The 17074-nt window shown below is 55.1% G+C and overlaps 1 protein-coding gene across 1 annotated transcript; it reads left to right on the forward strand.

Moving 5' to 3' along the window:
- Positions 1-387: 387 nt before the first annotated feature.
- Positions 388-17054, forward strand: LAMC2 (laminin subunit gamma 2). Its single transcript, XM_021525154.4, has 23 exons — positions 388-611; positions 4339-4527; positions 4713-4842; positions 5712-5810; positions 6288-6424; positions 6862-6984; positions 7096-7285; positions 7635-7747; positions 8022-8240; positions 9050-9229; positions 9688-9921; positions 10133-10269; positions 10563-10716; positions 10839-11044; positions 11308-11387; positions 11819-11953; positions 12704-12848; positions 13062-13211; positions 13679-13793; positions 13881-14080; positions 14634-14792; positions 14881-14980; positions 15189-17054. The coding sequence occupies exons 1-23, from the start codon at positions 530-532 to the stop codon at positions 15437-15439; spliced, it is 3528 nt and encodes a 1175-aa protein (XP_021380829.3). The 5' UTR covers positions 388-529; the 3' UTR covers positions 15440-17054.
- Positions 17055-17074: the final 20 nt, after the last annotated feature.

A 17074-nucleotide genomic window follows, 5' to 3' on the forward strand; every position in this document is an offset into this window, starting at 1 on the left:
AGCAGACAAGTATGTGTGATGACTTCCACCTCCACCTCATTTCTAGGTCTGGGGATTTCCTGAACTTGATGTTTATCTGGTAAATCCAAATCAATCTGCTTTCTGGGCATTTCTTCAAGCTGATCTTGGGTGTGTTTGCATCCCCAGTCCTGCTGGTCACCTGCAATGAGATTGCGAGCAGGCATCCCCCATCCACCCTGCCCAGGCTTCCTGTGAGCTCATCCTGTTGAATTTTGCTCCCTGCGAGCCTGCGGCGTGCCCGGGCAGCCCGGCTGTCCCCGGGCAGCCCGGCTGAGGGGCAGCGGGTGCCGCCGTGCTGGTTCCCCGCCGGGGCGGCGGCGCTGCCCCGGTGCCGCTGCCGCGGGGCGGGCGCCGTGCGCGCCCTGGGCCGGGCTCCCGCCGTGAGTCAGCCCGCGGCGCTCGGCTCTTCCTGTGGGAGTGACTCAGGTGCGGCAGCGATAAAGCACCTCCGAAACGGCACCGAGAAAGGCACCGAGAAAGGCAGCGGCGGCCGGTGCCGGCGCTGGAGATGGCCGGGCGCTGGCTGCTGCCCCTCGCCTGCCTCGCCGCGTCCCTCCTGCCCGCGGCCCGGAGCGCGCACAGCGGAGAAGGTGAGGCTGGGCTGCGGGGCTCGTCCTGCTGGCTGGGTGCGCTCACCCTGCTGGGGCATCTTCCCCTCCCGCCTTCGCGATTGCTGCTGCATCCGTAGGTGCTTCTTAGTTTTGCTCCGAGGTTAACTATCCCATGAGCAGTGGGTCTCCTTTTGTCACTGGCATCCCCTTTCAATAACTTACGTGTATGCAATTACCGTCCTGCTGTCGGTACGGGGCTCTGCTCCCAGCGGGGCATGCGGGTGCGAGCACAAGCATCGCCCAGGCAGCGCCTGATCAGCCCATCACCGCTGGAACCAAAACCTTCCCCGAGCCTGGAGAAGAGCTGGAAGCATCCAGGATCCAGTTTGCTGTAATAACATGGCAGTGTTTGGATTCTGTGTGACTCTGTGGGGCTCACTAAGTGCCACAGCCCTGCCACATCCTATGGGAGACAGGAGTCTCCTGTGGTCCACAGCTTTAGAAGTCCAGCAGATCCTCTTGCACATGCAAAACTCATGTAGTGCAGACTGTCATGGAGGGAGATTTAAACATGTTCAGCCCAGTGGTAACTCAGCTATCCGAATTTCAGTTTCATTGGCCTGTAGTCTGGAGATGGGTATGTTTGGCCAAAACCAGGTTTTTGCATGTATTTTGTAAATAACGAGTGATTTTGTAAATACTGAGTGATTTAAATTTTTCTTTGTCTCCAGTAGTGATGATTTGAAATAAGCTTTCTGAGCCTGAAGTTAAATTTTATCAGTTTTAAATTTGGCGCAATGGGAAGTAAGTGCTGAATAAGTGTTTTGGATTGGGTTTTTTTTCAAAAGAAAAAAATATCTGCTTTGCTGTATGTGCTACTTGGGTTAATTATTACATCACCTTAATTACATCCAAGTTTTAAAATACTGATATCAATTATTCCTCTGCTTCTTCCTGGCAGTGTGTGGGAAACTGCTGTTTTCCCAGGGACTCTTGAACTCATTTCTGTGTGTATGCAAAGCCAGCAGTCAGTAACAGCTGTGGTTTTATTCTGCAGCATAAAACTTCATGTGGGTTTGGTGGTGTAACTGAGCCCACTGATGGAGCCCTGGATGCCCCAGGCAGGTTTTCCTGCAGTGAGAAACTGTGAAAGTGGGCAATGGGGGCACCCAGCCTTGGAGCAGCAGATGGGATGGCCCTGTGGGTCACTGTGGCAGGAGCACAGAGCAGGGAATGGCTTGTATTTGAAATGGAGCCTTCACTGCATGCAAAGCTCTGTCATTCTCCTGATGGAAGGAGGGATTTTTGTAGGCTGGCTCATGTGTGCAGGGTTGTGGGATCCTCACAGGCCCAGAGCCAGCCTCATTGTCTGGTTTTGTGAATTTAAGAAGACAGTTTAAGAAGCCTGAAGCTGCCTGTCTTCTTCTCCAAGCCTTTCTGATGTGAGAATTCATCTGAGCACAGCCATCAAGCATTTTTGATGATTTATTCTTGGGTGGGAGCTGGGGGAATGACATTCTGCTGGATGCGTGCCATGGATCTCCTGCATCCTGATATAGCCCTGAAGAAACCCAGTTGCAAAACTTTTCCTCCAATGGAACGTGCTTTTTTCCATTGATGATCTCAGAGCAGAGCCTCAGGGCACCTGGATACAGAAGTGACACTGTCCTCTGTTGGTCCTCATCCTCCAGCAGCTCCTTCCTGCTCCATCTCATTATCAAGTCCAGTGCCTTGATAAGGATTAGCCTGCCTGAGCTCCTGGGTTTCTGGGAGACGACCAGGAGCAGACACACCAGTGCAGTGGTGGCACTAACCTGCCACAGCATCTTAAATGGCTTTGAATCAGCGAGACAGGAATTTGTTCCAGGGCTGGGGAGCTGGTTCCTAACATGCTGCAGCAGTAGACAAACACTCAAAGAAAGGTTTTCATTCCCTGGGGGAATGGTGCTCATGCCTGTAATTTAGCAACCCAGTAAATCCTCTGGATTGCGTAGACATAGGGTGATGTGTGGGTGGAGTTCAATTAAAGATCCTTATTAGTCCCTTCCAACTTGAGATCTAGCTAGAGTGTAGAGGGATGGGGAGTGGGATCAACCCAAGTGAGATCTTTCTACTGTGAAGGTGAGCACAAATACTTGAGAAAGTCTCACACTGCTGCTCTCCCTTGATCCTTTGTGTTGTCCATGCCCTTTGGTCGCTGGTAGTGCTGAGGCTGGAGTTGCTTTCCCAGGCCCAAGAGGCAGGAATTCTGTACCCACGGGTCCCTCCCAGCAGGCTAGGCTGGCAGAAGATCTCCTGAGCTCGGGCTTGGACTCCTGGCAGCCAGATTGCGAGGGCAGAGCTGTGCTTGCTGAGGTTGGAAAAACCTCTCTCCCTGTTTGCAGGCGCATGAGGTCATCTCTGCTCTTGGCAGAGGCGCCACTGAGTGCCTCCCTCTGGAATGCGGCTGCCGCTGGGTGTGCGAGGGCGGTGCCCAGGTGTGAGCACTGAGAGCAGGAGGCTTCGCCTGGCCCCGGGAGTCGCGGATGCCAAGGACAGGGACGTTGTACCCTGGGGCTGAGCTGTGCCAGAAGAGAGGCTCAGGGTGTACGAGTACAGGCACCGGCTGCATCCGTGGGCAGGTTTCTGCCCAGTTTTGACTCCCTCCACCTCCTGTGCTCTCAGAGGTGACCTGGGCAGGGGCTGGGTAGCTGCGGGTGGTCTTTCCTGTCCCGAGGAGGTCAGCAGTGAGCAGAGCTCCTTAGAGGGAGGTCGAGGCTCCCATGGCAGCATCAGGGTGGTTTGGAGCAGCTCCTCAGCAGGCTCTGTGACCCTAGGGACCTGGCTTTTTCCCTTGCCTGTCTTTGCCAACCATTCTCTCGGCTGTGCCTGCTCTCCCCAGTGATCCTGAGGAGCATGTCTGGAGTAAAGGTCCTCAGGACTAAAGGCTCCAGTACTGGCCACTGCCACATAGGTGTGAGGTGGCTTCAAGAGGGCACCTGGACAAGGCAGTGGGCAAGCACATCTGGTGAGATGCCCGAGTCTGATGTCCAGAGGGATGATCTGTCTTGGCTATGGAGGGATGCAGGATCTCATGCCTGTTCTTCCTGCCATCCCTCATGCAGCAGTGTTGGCAGCTGCACCTTTTCTTCACAGGGAGGGAGGGTGGAGTCCAATCCCGCCCAAACCTTTTTTGTTAATCTCCCTCGTGGCTGGTACGCTTCCACCAAACTCCTTGGATCACAGACCACTCCTCATCACTTTGCCATGCAGATCTGGGTGGGGGGACCTGGTGGAAGTTGGTTGAGCTTTTCCTACTCAACTCATTCCTGGCCAGGTGAAACAAAGGATAACCTCAGGAAAGTTTCCCTTTTCCCCAAAGTCTCCAGTAAGATTACCCATGGATTTCTCACGACAAGACTGGGGTTTTTAAAACCATCTCTGCTTATTCCATGTCCTGGCTGTGTTGCAAGACCTGTGAAAGAATTGAGAACATCCCTGGCAATGCTGTTGTGTGGATTGTGGCAGCTTTGGCTTGGGTTTGTCCATCCTCAGCAGTGGAATGGGGCATTCCTCCCAGTGTGGGGATGCAGAGCACGGTGTGGACACCGGTGGCACTGGGGTGGCTGATGGACACAGACACGGGGACAAACACAGAGATGTGGGGAAGCAGCCCGCTGTTGGCAGAGCAGGAAGGGGAGGTTTGCAGCACCTGCACCCTGCTCCTTGCCCCTCAGGGTGGGATTGCTGCATTATCTGAGACGTCTCTCTGCTCTCCTCTCCCCAGTCTGTGACTGCAACGGGATGTCCAGGCAGTGCATCTTTGACTGGCAGCTCCTGAGGGAGACGGGGAACGGGTACCGCTGCCTGGGCTGCCTGGGCAACACGGAGGGGCCCCGCTGCGAGCGCTGCCAGGACGGCTTCTTCCGACGGCGCGGGGAGCAGTGCTGCCTGCCCTGCCTCTGCCACCCCTGGGGTACGTGCACAGCGCTGCGGGGACAGGCGGCCTTGGGCTCCTGCTGGGCACTGGGCAGGGCAGGCTCCCAGCGTACCCGGCCGCAGGCTTCAAGGCCCGCCTGCCCTCTGAGATAATCACAAACTCACGGGATGACTTGGGTTGGAAGGTGCCCATCCCAGCCTCTCCCTCCTGTCTTTCTGCAGGTTCCCTCGGCCCCCGGTGCGACAGCGACGGCCGCTGCAGCTGCAAACCCGGAGCGATGGGGGACAAGTGTGACCAGTGCCAGCTGGGCTTCGAGTCCCTGTCCGAGGCAGGGTGCAGGAGGAGCGGGCAGTGAGTGCTGGCCACGATTGGTGGCACGAGGCCAGCGGGAGGGCCAGCCTCCACAGCTCTCCTGGGGCCTGTGCTGGCTGAAAACATCCCCTGCAAAGGCAGGGCTGGTTTCATGGCAGCTCATGGGCAACCATGCTAGGAGAGAGTGGGCTTGAGTGAGGCTGGACCTCCTTGCCATCCTGCGGGGTTTGGTGTCCTGCAACACCATCAAAACCTGAACTTAGCCAGTCTCTGAGGTGCTGGTTTCATTACCCAGATAACACCCAACAAGCTACAGCCCTGTAAAACAAAAACTGTCCACTGTGGGGCTGCCTCATATTGGTGCCACTGACAAGGAGATGTGCATGCAAAGATCAATCCCTTCTTTCTCATGAAGCCCTGTTTAAGCACCTTTAGAAATGTTTCTGATCTGACTGCCTCAGCTATGTCCTCTTCTTCATCACCTCACCCTGCCATTGCTCCTTTGGGGCTGCTGGCAGGCAAAGGGTGTTAGCAAGAGACAGCTGCCTGCAGTGCTGCTGCTGGGCCTGGCCTCCTGCCCAAGCCTCCCAGGGGTGCTGCTGCTTGGTGGAGCTCAGCCAAAGTCTATTAAACTCAGCCAGAGTTTATTAAGCTCAGTGGAGCTTCACTTTGCACTTGTGGGTGGGTCTGATGCTCTGGGATGCCCTGGAGCAGTAGCAATGGGCACTGGCTCAACCTGGCACCCGCAGAGCGGCAGATTCTGGAAAGAGGTGTGCAGCTTATTTCCCTGCTTCTTGCAGGGGAATGGTAGCTGGGAGGTTCTCTGCTGTCTCATGTAGTAGCAGGAAGCACTGAGCTCTCAGGCCAAACTGGAAATCCAGGTAGAGGTTCTTGCTGTGCCTTTGCAGGAGCCTGCAGTGTGAGTGTGACCCAGCTGGCAGCACGGGACACTGTCACTCTGGCCGCTGTGTCTGCAAGGAGAGCGTCACTGGAGAGCAGTGCCAGAGGTGAGTGGCAGGAGGACGTGCTGGACACTGCTTGGCACAGCCTTCTTCTCTCTGCAGTCACTTCCCTGGCTGTTCACCAAGCCTTAGAATGGTTTGGGTTGGAAAGGATGTTAGAGCTCATCTCATTCCAACGCTGCCCTGGGCAGGGACACCTTCCACTACCCTGGGTTGCTCCAAACCCCGTCCAACCTGGCCTTGGACACTTCCAGGGATGGGGCAGCCACAGCTTCTCTGGGCAACCTGGCCCAGTCCCTCACCACCCTCACAGGACGATTTCTTCCCAGTATCCAATCTAGCCCTGTCCTCTGTCAGGTCAAAGCCATTGCACATGCCCATCTCACCATCCCAGCCCGGTGATGACCTTAAACCCTGCTGATGGCTGTATTGCATCAGAGGGATGGTTGTGTGGGCCAGTAAAAAATGACTCAAGAAACAAGAAAATTACTTGAACATTGTCACCTTCTTGCATTTTCCCAGGTGCAAGCAGCACTTCTATAACCTGGATGCCAGAAACCCTGCAGGATGCTCCCCCTGCTTCTGCTACGGGCACTCGGTGACGTGTATCAGTGCGGACAACTACAGTGCCCACAACATCACCTCTGCCTTCCAGCAAGGTGAAGCCCAAGCAGGACATCCCCATGGCTCCTGGGCATGTTTGCCACCCCTTCTCTTCAGTGGGCTGGAGGAACCACGTGGTTCACAGCCCTGCTGGAAGCCAGCCTTGGGCTGTGCTTGCTCCTTGGGTGCTCATCCAACCAGCCTGTGGCTGCAGCAACCTTGCGTTGATGGGATGGCTTGGTCATAGGCAGAGCAGTTGAGGGGAGCACAGGATTTCTTCATTAGGTCTTTCCTGCCTCTTGGAAGGAGGCATCTGTGCCCAGGCAGGCTGATTTACAATGTATGGGCACAGGGATAACTGTGCTGCCCCCTCAGAGGTCAGGGTGGGAAGCTGGAGAGTTCTGATGAGACATAGCTTAAGAAAGTTGCTGGAATCCTAGAAACACCTTCCACGCTGACCACTCCTTGTTTGTGCTCCTTGTTTGTGCTCCAGGTTCTGAGGGCTGGCAAGGTGTCCATGAAAGCGGCTCCCCAGCCCAGCTCCAGTGGTCCCCACGCCACCAGGATGCCTTCATAGCAGCAAGGACATCAGAGCCAATATACTTCGTGGCACCTGGTAGGTGTGGGATCAATGGTGGCCAGAGTGAACCCTTTGCTTGGTCTGATCCCATGAACTGAGCCCTTAGGAGGAAGGGAAGATTTTAAGCCTTTGATTTTCCCTTTGCAGCAAAATTCCTTGGGAACCAGCAGCTGAGCTATGGCCAGACGCTCTCCTTTGATTACCGCCTGGACCGAGGGGGACGCCAGCCATCTCCCCATGACGTGGTCCTGGAAGGACATGGCCTGAGAGTCACTGCCCCCTTCTTGCCCCAGGGAGAGGTCCTGCCCTGCGGCATCAGCCAGACGTACACGTTCAGGTAAGGTGGGAAGCTGGGGTGTTTGGGGCAGAGGGAGCAAGAATGGTTGCGGCTTCAAGAAGGTCTCAGGTCCATCTGTGGTCCCCTGGCAGTGGCAAGTGGCTGCCTGGATTGGGCTGGGTGCATCTCAGGTGCTTCTGTCCTGGATAAGAAGGTTACTTTGTGAGATGGGCAGCAGAAAATGTGGCTTGAGGTTGGGTTGGGTTCTCGGCTCTGGATCAATTGCATACATGTCATTACCCAAAGCCTTGAGCTCCCAGGAGGGAGATGGGCGAGGGCTGTTGTGTTTTTCGGAAGAGGCATCTCAGTTTTTTGAAACCAGTTCCACTTCCTCCCTCTTCCACGGCAGGCTGGATGAGCACCCAAGCAGCAAGTGGAGCCCAAGGCTGAATCACTTTGAATTTCGCAGGCTGCTGGGAAACCTGACAGCCCTCTGGATCCGAGCCACGTTTGGGGAATACAGTAAGTGCAGAGAGAGCTTACAAGGTTGGCTTCCCCTAGTTGGAAACAACAAATCTCTAAATGGGTACACCTTTGCTAAAATTTATTAAAAGATAATACCAGTAAGTGCTCCAAGGGGGCAAAACTAAATAGCAAAGATATTGAGCAGGATAGCAACTGATTTGGCTGCTCCCTTTGCCCGTGGGCGTTGCAATAGAACGTCCAGGTCCTGGCTGCGGGGCTCGGGCAGGGGGAGCTGCTGTCCCCGCGGGTGACTGGCTGTCCTTCCCTGCAGGCACCGGCTACCTGGACAATGTCACCCTGGTGTCAGCACAGCCCGTCCCCGGCGTCCCCGCGCCGTGGGTGGAGCGCTGCCAGTGCCCGGCGGAGTACCGGGGGCAGTTCTGCCAGAGCTGTGCCCCCGGCTACCGCAGAGACATCCCCGGCCAGGGGCCCTTCAGCACCTGCGTGCCCTGCAACTGCCAGGGGGGAGGAACTTGTGATCCTGACACCGGTGAGAGAAGCCAGCACCACGCTGTGCTTGTGGGCTGTGTGGGAGTGCAGGGAAGATGCCTGTGTCCCCAAAATAGAGCTGTGGGGAGTCGAGACCGCTGGCTTCACAGGAATTTCTTCACAGAAGTGGTCATTAGATAGTGTAAGGGGCTGCCCAGGGAGGTGGTGGTGGAGTCATCATCCCTGGATGTGTCCAGGGAAGGACTGGATGTGTCACGCAGTTCTTTGGGCTGGTTGACAAGGTGGGGATCTGCCACAGGTTGGACTCAATGGTGTTGGAGGGCTTTTCCAACCTTAATGAGTCTGAGATTCTGTGGGTCGCCTGTGATTCTAAGATTCTGTACGTGATCATGATTCTGTGACTTGGGTCTGAAATGTGGGGACCATCCAAGACAAAACTCCCCAGAGCCTAGAAGCACTGCAGTCAAATGCATTTGGAATAAATTGGAAGTATTTTGGAGAGAGAAAAATATCTGCTGCCCAGATAGCGATATTTTTTCACTTCTGACTTCTTACTTGAAAGTTAAGCATGGCAATTCCTCAGGATGGACAGAGCTTGAGTGACCTGGTTTAGTTGAAGAAGCCCTTGCCTATTGCAGGGGAGTTGGACTAGATGACCTTTAAAGGTCCCTTACAATGCTAACCACTTCATGATTTTATGTGGTGCATGATGTGGGCATGCTGGGGATCTGAAGACATCTCACAGAGGTTGCTGGACCATGGGTGCTTGCGTTGCTGTGGCTGGAGTGGTGGAGGATGTCCCACCAGAATGTGAGTAAATTGCCCTAAGCCTTTTCCTTGTTCCTCCAGGTGAATGTTACTCAGGAGATGAAAATGTGGGCAATGGTGCCAGCTGCCCCTTTGGCTCCTACCGAGACCCCCGGCAGCCACACAGCTGCAGGACCTGTCCCTGTGGGCCTGGCCAGGGCTGCTCCGTGGGGCCAGGTGGTGAGGAGGTCATCTGTGACCACTGCCCTCCTGGAGCTGCTGGTAATTCCCTTCTTGCTTCTGCTCTGCCTTTTCATACAGGTGTGCTTGGAGCGGGGCAGATCCACACCATCCTCTCAGCCCAGCTTGCCTGTGACACTGCCACTCCTGCCTGTGGTGGGGTGTTTGAGCCTCAAGGGTTGGGTAAACACACCAAGACCTCTGGGAAAAATTCTCATCTAAATGTAGCATGGGTGGAGAGAGGATGGGTAGGAGAGGGAGTGGAACAAAAAATAAGGAAAACAAGTAAGAAATGACTTGTAGAAGGTCAGTTGTGGCACCCAGTTTTCAAGAGCATGTGTGGGGCATTGTGTATTGGCTGTGGAGGTGATGGCAGCAGAGCAGCTGTTGTGCCAGCCCTGAAGGGACTGAACACCCCCATTTCTGTGGGACACAAGCAGTGAGTCAGCCTCTGCCTTCCAGGCACAAGCATTAACTTTGGCTCATCCCTCCTTCCCCAGGTGCCAGTTGTGAGTACTGTGCCGACGGCTATTTTGGAGATCCAGCAGCGTCCCAGCCCTGCCAGCCGTGCCGGTGCAATGGCAACGTGGAGCCCAATGCCGTGGGCAACTGCGACCGCCAGACCGGCGAGTGCCTCAAGTGCATCCACAACACCGCTGGCTTCTACTGTGACCGCTGCAAGGATGGCTTCTTCGGGAACCCCCTGGCCTCTGACCCCGCTGACAAGTGCAGAGGTGAGACCCAGCTGCTCTCTGAGCTGGGGATGAGTTAGAAAACCCATGACTGACTTTGGAGTGGTTTGATGGGAAGGAGGATGCTAGAAAGTGGGAATGGTGAGCAGGAACCAAAGCCCAGGGGTAAATGGTGGGAGGAAAGCAGGGAGAGATGTGCTGTGGCTTGAGGTGGGGCCAGGCCCCCCTGAACCTGTGTTGCTCTGACCTGCAGCCTGTAACTGCGACTCAGTCGGTGCTGAGTCCCTGAAGTGCAGGAGTGATGGGAGCTGCATCTGCAAACCTGGCTTTGAGGGTCCCCGCTGTGAAGAGAGTGAGTGCCCAGCTTGCTATGGCCAGGTGAAAGTGCAGGTGAGCATCTGTGCCAGCCCCAAGGCCACTGCGCAGCAAGGAGTGCAGTGATTGGCCCACCCTCAGGGTCTCCTCCTGTTCTTCTCAAGCATCTACTCCTGGTGCAGGTGAAATGTGAATTCAAACCTTGGCTTTGTACCTGATTCAGCTGGTCTTTTTCTTTATGTCCCATCCTGAAATGAGCCTTCATTTTGGTCCCTGTCCTCGGGCCTGAATGTGGCCCTGGTTCCCCCCTGGTCTTCCCCCCGTGGGTTTAGTGTGCTGCTGGCTGATGGCCTGGTCTGTGGTTGCAGATGGAGCTGTACCTGCAGCAGCTGGCAGAGCTGGAGCTGCTCTTGTCAGAGGTGCGAGCTGGCAGCGGGACCGAGAGCCAGGAGCTGGAGAGGAGGATGCTGGTGGCTGAGGAGATGCTGCAGACCATCCTCAGGGAAGCCCTGAGCCTTCAAGGTACCACCTGCTTACTGCCCTTGGATGGGGCCATCTGGGCTGTGTCAGGGAGGATTTTTCTGCCTGGCCCTTTTTGCACAGCAACGAGTTTTCCTTTGGCCTTTCTCTTTCCTTCTCACCAGCCTCCGACAGGTCTCTGGAAGGCCGCGTGGCCAGGATGAAGGGGCAAGGGTCCAGCTCCCAGAGTCGCGTGGATGAGCTCAAGGCAACAGTGGAGAGAATGAGGGCTCTGGGGAGCCAGTATGAGAGGCAGGTGCAGGAGACCCGTCAGCTGCTGGAGAGAGCCAGGCTGGACCTGGATCGCAGCGGCACCGCTCTCCTTCGGGTGGTAAGAGCATCCCGTGTGACACACTCCTAGTTCAGCTCAGGGCTGGAAAAAAATCAACAGAGAAAGCAAGGATTTAAATTACAGACATTGTTTTGTGAATGTAGGTGTTCTGGTGGTCCTTTCTTTGGGGTCAGGACTTTGAGAGGAGCTGGCAGGGGAATTTGGGGGCGGTGGAGGTTTAACTGTAGTTGCCTCTTTCACTGCCAAATTGGACGGAGAGCAGGGAAGAGCACTGACACCTCTCTTCCTTCCTCCCTCCTCAGACCATTCCTGTTTCAAGCTTTCCTGGGGGTTCAAATCAGTTCTTGCTGCTGGCCCAGGAGGCTATGAGACTGGCCAACAGGTGAGTTGCTCCCACTGTTAGCCAAGAGAGAGGGGAGGAGGACTGAGATCCTGCTAGGTGCCCAGAAGGTCCTTTTTTGGAGTGTTCTGGTTGACATCTGCCAGCCCTGCAGCAGGGGAAGATACAGCTGCTGGGCTGTCTTTGCTGCCCTATAGACTTGTCCTCAGCTGTCTTTGATGATGTAATTGGATGTGACTTAGGAGCATCTTTGGGATCAGAGATTCGCCCTCGGATGTCCAGCTGGAACAGAGAGCTTGTGCCCTCCCCAGTGCTCCTCTAACCTTGGGAGGTGCAGGAGGAACAAGCTAAATACAGGTCACCTTCACAGACGTGCTGCGTTTCCCAAGGGGTGTGATCCAGCACCAGCGAATGCAACAGTAGAGGAGCTGGGGTGGGACCCCTTCGTGACCAGGCTGCTCTGTGCTCTGCAGGCACACACAGGCAGCCAGTGCCATCGACCAGGCTGCGAGGGCGGCGCGGGAGGACGCGCGGCAGGCGCTGGAGCTGCTGCGCGCGGCCGCCGGCGGAGACGCCGCCGTGGGCGCCCTGCCAGGGCTGCCCGGGAGGTGAGCCCGGCCTGCCTTGGCCTGAGTGTCCGTGTGCACCTGGGAGGGAGCAGGGGGGTGGCCAAGGATCCGGGCCCCCTCCCCTGCCTCGCCATCTGAGCTGCAGAAATGGGCAGTTGGAGGCAGGGGATTCACGGGCATGTCTGAGGGGTGCAGATGGAGGGTCAGCAGCTCTCTGGAGGGTTTGCTTCCCACCTCCCAGCCCTCAATGACCCCTCCTGGGGTCCCTGCCTGCAGCTGGGCGAAGGAGTTTAACACCACATGTGTGAACAGGCTTACGGGAATGATTTCCAGATGTGGTTGAAAACCTGGACTGGGTTTAGCCCAAGGGTGAATTTAAGCCCACGGTGTCTCCTTTGGTCAGACTTGGCCTCTCCAGAGCCCACCACAATGGTGCTGGGCCTTTGCACACCATGGGTGGGATGTGCAGCCTTGAAGGAAGTTAAGAGGTTAAACAGAGATGTGCAGGAGAAAACATACAGTGGTAGGGCAGGGATTAGCAGAGCCACCATGGAGGCTGTGAGGGTTCAGCTGTATGAACAACCTCTGATTTTGGAGTGGGAGTAAGGAGCCAGCAGATCCTCTGCTCATTGGAGGGACTGGGATTCAGGGAATGTTTGTAATTGGCTTTTTATCTGTGATAAATCTGCATGAAGCCTTGGAGAATATAAGTGAGTCAATGCAGATGGTGGTATTAATGCTGGGATGGGAGGCTGGCAGCTTGGCTGGTACCAACTCACATCTGTACAGGTACAAAGAGCTCAAGTCACTGGTTGGAGGCCTGAAGGCTGATGCTGATGGAATGGCCTCCAAGGCAGACACGGCTTATCAGGGCAGCCTGGTGCTCCTCAGCTCCCTGTCCCGCCTGACAGAGATGGACATCAGCTCCTTTCAGGTGAGGGCTTTGTGCCTGTCAGACCAGGAGATCCCCTTTTGATCTTCCTGATGCCCTCCCTGCTTATCCTACCACCACCTCAGCTCTTCCCAGGGCTCCATCCCTGTTGGAGAGTCACTAGACATGCATCTTCCTACCCTTTTCCCCTCTTTTGCCTCTGGTTCCTGGTGGGCGCTGGGGAGGTGCTGGGAGAACACTGTGTCTGTGTTTCAGGAGGAAGCCTCGAGGCTGAAGCAGGACTCAAGTGCCCTGCTGGGCCTGGTGGACACGTCCCTGGCCCAGTACCGGGCCCTGCAGAGCCGCGTGGGGCAGTGGGAGGAGGAAGCCAAGCAGCTGCTCCAAGGGCAAGAGGGCGAGAGAGCGGTAAGAGTTGGCTGGAGAGGGTTCATCCCCAGCAGGAACTGCTGCCTTGGGGAGGGCCTGTGGCCCCACCACTGTCCCTGCCTGGCTGTCAAAGGCTGCTCTGTCTGCCTGGTGCAGGATTGGATCCTTCCTTGGGGCTGGTCTTCAGACCTCAGTGTGTGCAGGGAGCTGATGGTGCAGGGTCTCACCTGCACGTCTCCTCCATGTAAGGCAGGATGAAGACCTCCTCCTGCAAAGATTAGAGCTAAGATGACTTGGGATGTAGCTGGAGCTGGCTGAGGAGCACTGGCAGAAGCTTCTGATGGTAGATCAGCCTGTGGTAGTCTTGATTAAGGGGCAAGAGCAAGCATTTGGGAACAGACAGATGGGTGTCTTCGAGCCCAGCTCCTCCCAGACTGCTCTGGGACCGTGTGATGCTCCCATACCATGTCCTTCACCTACCCTTTGTGTCCCTTGATACATTGCAGAAGCTGACACAGCTGCTGTCCCGAGCCACCCTTGCCAGGAGCACAGCCCTGCAAGCTGTGAGCGCTGGCAATGCCACCTTCTACCAGGTGGAACAGATCCTCAAGAGCCTCAAGGGTAGGATCCTAGAAACCCTGCGTTTTCCTTTCCTTGTGGGATCTCACAAAGGTAGTATGGCTCCATTTCCACATGTGTTTCTTCCAGAGTTCAACCTGCAAGCGGATGACAAGAGAAGGGAAGCCAAAGATGCCATGAGGAGGCTGCCCATTATCAGCAGCATGGTCACTACTGCCAGGGAGAAGACAGACCGAGCCAAAGGGATCGTGGGCAGCGCTGCTTCTGAGTCAAAGGCAGGCAGCAGCATGGCAGAGGAGGTGAAGGAAATCACCACAGGGATCCAAGAGGTGAGGACAGACTCTGGTGCTATTGATGTCAGAAAAGGATTTGGAAGGGGAAAAACATGGAAGACGAGGAGATGGTTAGCAACCTCTTGGTGGGCCTGATGGGTTGATTTTTGAGCTGAAATTTCTCTACAGTGGGTCCTGCAGGTACCAGTTTGGCTGTAGATGATCTCTGCAGGCACATTTCTTCCATGAGGATCTCTGTGGCATCTCACTGATAGCCACCTTTCTTCAGTGACCAAGGGGATTTTTTTACTCCTGCAGCCAGAGTCACTGGTAGGCTTGTGAGGTCCCAAAACTGGTGTTTGTGGGTTCACTTCCCAGATGTGTGTTGTAAGTCCCTAGGGATTTACTGATCCATGAGGGAGGGGTTGAGCCATGAGCACAGAAACATCACTCTGGAGCAATCGTTGGGAGAACATGAGGACAGCTTGCGATCTTTTGGATCCCTTGTAGAAGGGACCAGTTTCTACCAGTTCCCTATTACAGTGCACCCAGAATGATTTTGGTTGTGTTCCGCCCTCCAAAAGTGCCTTTTCCTATACACAACACCCAGGAGATTGCCCGGCTGAAGGAGGAAGCCAACAGGACGGCTGACGGCGTCCTCGCCCTGGAGAAGGCAGTGGCCATCCTGCGGCACGAGGCCAAGGAAGTGGATGACGCATTTGAGAGGAAACTCTCGGAGGTTGAGGCAGATGCTGCTGTGATAGAGAAGGTGGGTCCCCATCTCCCTTGCCTTGTCTCCTTCCCTGTTGACTTGTGGGCTTGATTTCACCTTACGGCTCCTGCCTTTCCTCCTTCAGACAGCTCAGGAAGCTCAGAGGGTCCACGACAAGGCTGGCCAGGCAGGGGCAGCTGTGCAGCAGGTGCTGAGTGCCCTGGAAGAGCTGCTGCATCTCATGAGTAGGTTTTGCGATGCCGCTGTGGGATGTGGATGGAGACAGGTCCCCTCTGGGTCCTAGGCGGGGCTTCTGAGGGTTTAGTGGGAAGCTAAATTCCGTGATGCCTGTGAGCAGGCTGGGCAGCAGGGTGGAGATGAAGTATCTAGAAAGATCTAGTCCTCAGCCTCCATGCATGCTTTCCTACTCCTTGTTTTTCTTCTGTGCAAAAGACCAGCCTGGTGCTGTGGATGAAGATGGCCTGAGGCAGCTCGAGGTGAACTTCAGCAAAGCCAAAAGCAGAAGCAAGCAGCTGAAGGCGGAGATGTCGGAGCTGGAGCAGACGGCTGCGCTGCAGAAGGATCGGGTGCGTGTGCTGGAGAGCAGCATCGATGACATCCTGGCTGATATTAAGAACCTGGAGGATATCCAGAAGAGTCTTCCTCCAGGCTGCTACAACACAAAAGCCATTGAATTGCCATGAGCCAGCTCTGGGAAGGCTGCAGCACCTGCCAGGCTGAAGGCAGGAGGGCCTCCCCAAATCTGGCAGAACTGGCTGTGTTTGGTTGTGTTAAACTGATCCTTACCCTCAAGATCAGTGTGGCAGATGAAGTTCACAATGTTCTGCTGGCCCTGGAAAGTCCCTCATTTTTCAAAATGCTCCGTCCCTTGCTCATGGGAGGAAGGAGACTCCTGGTTTGTGAAGGTGCTACTGTCTGAAGAACTGCCCATTCCTACAATATATCTCTGAGGTGCAGGGTTAGGTGTCAGCCTTGTGAGTTTGCACAGTTTGGACCCTGAAGCTCATGACTGACAGGCTCTCCATCAGCTGTGGATACGCTGTCCTGGTCCAGCACACGCAGTAGGACAAGGGTCTCTGTCCATACTTTTGACACTGCCACCACCAGCTCCTCCTCCTGTTCTCCATGGGGTTTTCCTCACCTTCAGCAGTGACAGGGAGAAAGCAGCATGAGAAGCTGCTCAGGGAGATGAGTTCTGAGTTGAGGCACTGGTGATGCTTCATGTGGTGTCTCCTCCCAGGCTGGCAGTCCTCCCCTTGCTGGGAGTGATGCTGGCATGCTCTGGCTCTTGTACCTGAGAACCCCATTCCATTCTGTTGCAGTGCCTGTAACCCAATTTCACTAGTTTAAAAATATTGAACATGTCTTGAACATATCTCCACCTCTGTTTTGGTGCTGCCTGTCCTCCCTCCCTCATGGTGCTGTATGTTTCTCAGAGGCCACCATCACCACTAAGGTAGCTCTCCACTGGGGTTTCCCATTGTTCATCTTAACAGAACTTGGATGAGGCAAAGGCCACAGTGCTCCCTTCACCTTCACTGCAGCTCTCATGCGGGTCCAGCTGCATGCTGTGACACTGCACACTACTCCCACCTTCCTTCAGATGCCATGGAGGGGAAAAAAGTTTCAGGGGTGTCACCAGATGCTGCAAGCTGAAACTCTGCTGAAGCCCCTGCCCTGCATGGTGGTGGAAGAGGAGGTCCTAGATGGAGAGGGACACTGGGGACTCACTTACTCCTCCTTATCTCTTGAGTCTCTGATAAAGCAGTATCTGATAAAGCAGCATCTGTGTTTTGCTTCATGATTTGCCAAGTATTATGTCTGCTTTACACTTTTATTTAAGTAAGATGTATTTTAGCCCCTGTGTCCCTTCTTCTGTTGTACAGCATAGGGACAGCTATTAGGGAACCTATTTTTCCATAAGTTGGCTTTTTTGAAAGGTAGGTGTAGGCACTCAGTGTGTGGTGATTGGGATGGGGCTGTGGGAGCCTCATCCCCAGTGGGCTCAGCTGTGAGGAGCAGGTGAGCAGCACTGACAGCAATGAGCCAGGGAGTGCCCAGGTGCCCTGAGCAATCCCAAAGAGAACAAAGGGCACACAGGTGAAATGCATCAACATGAGGAGATAAAAGGCTGGGCTAAAGGACAAGAAGGGCAGATGCCTGCAGCCTTCTGGAGTGGTGTGGAGTTACTGTGTATGGGTTGAAGCTTTCTGAAATTGTACAGTGATGCTCTGCGTGCGTGGCTGTTTCAGCTGCAACAGGTAAGAGATCAATAAATGATGAATACTCTTGGCTAGATCTTGCCTATCACTTTATTT

This window comes from Lonchura striata, chromosome 8 (assembly GCF_050655825.1).
Source record: "Lonchura striata isolate lonStrDom1 chromosome 8, ASM5065582v1, whole genome shotgun sequence".
Taxonomy (NCBI): Eukaryota; Metazoa; Chordata; class Aves; order Passeriformes; family Estrildidae; genus Lonchura; species Lonchura striata.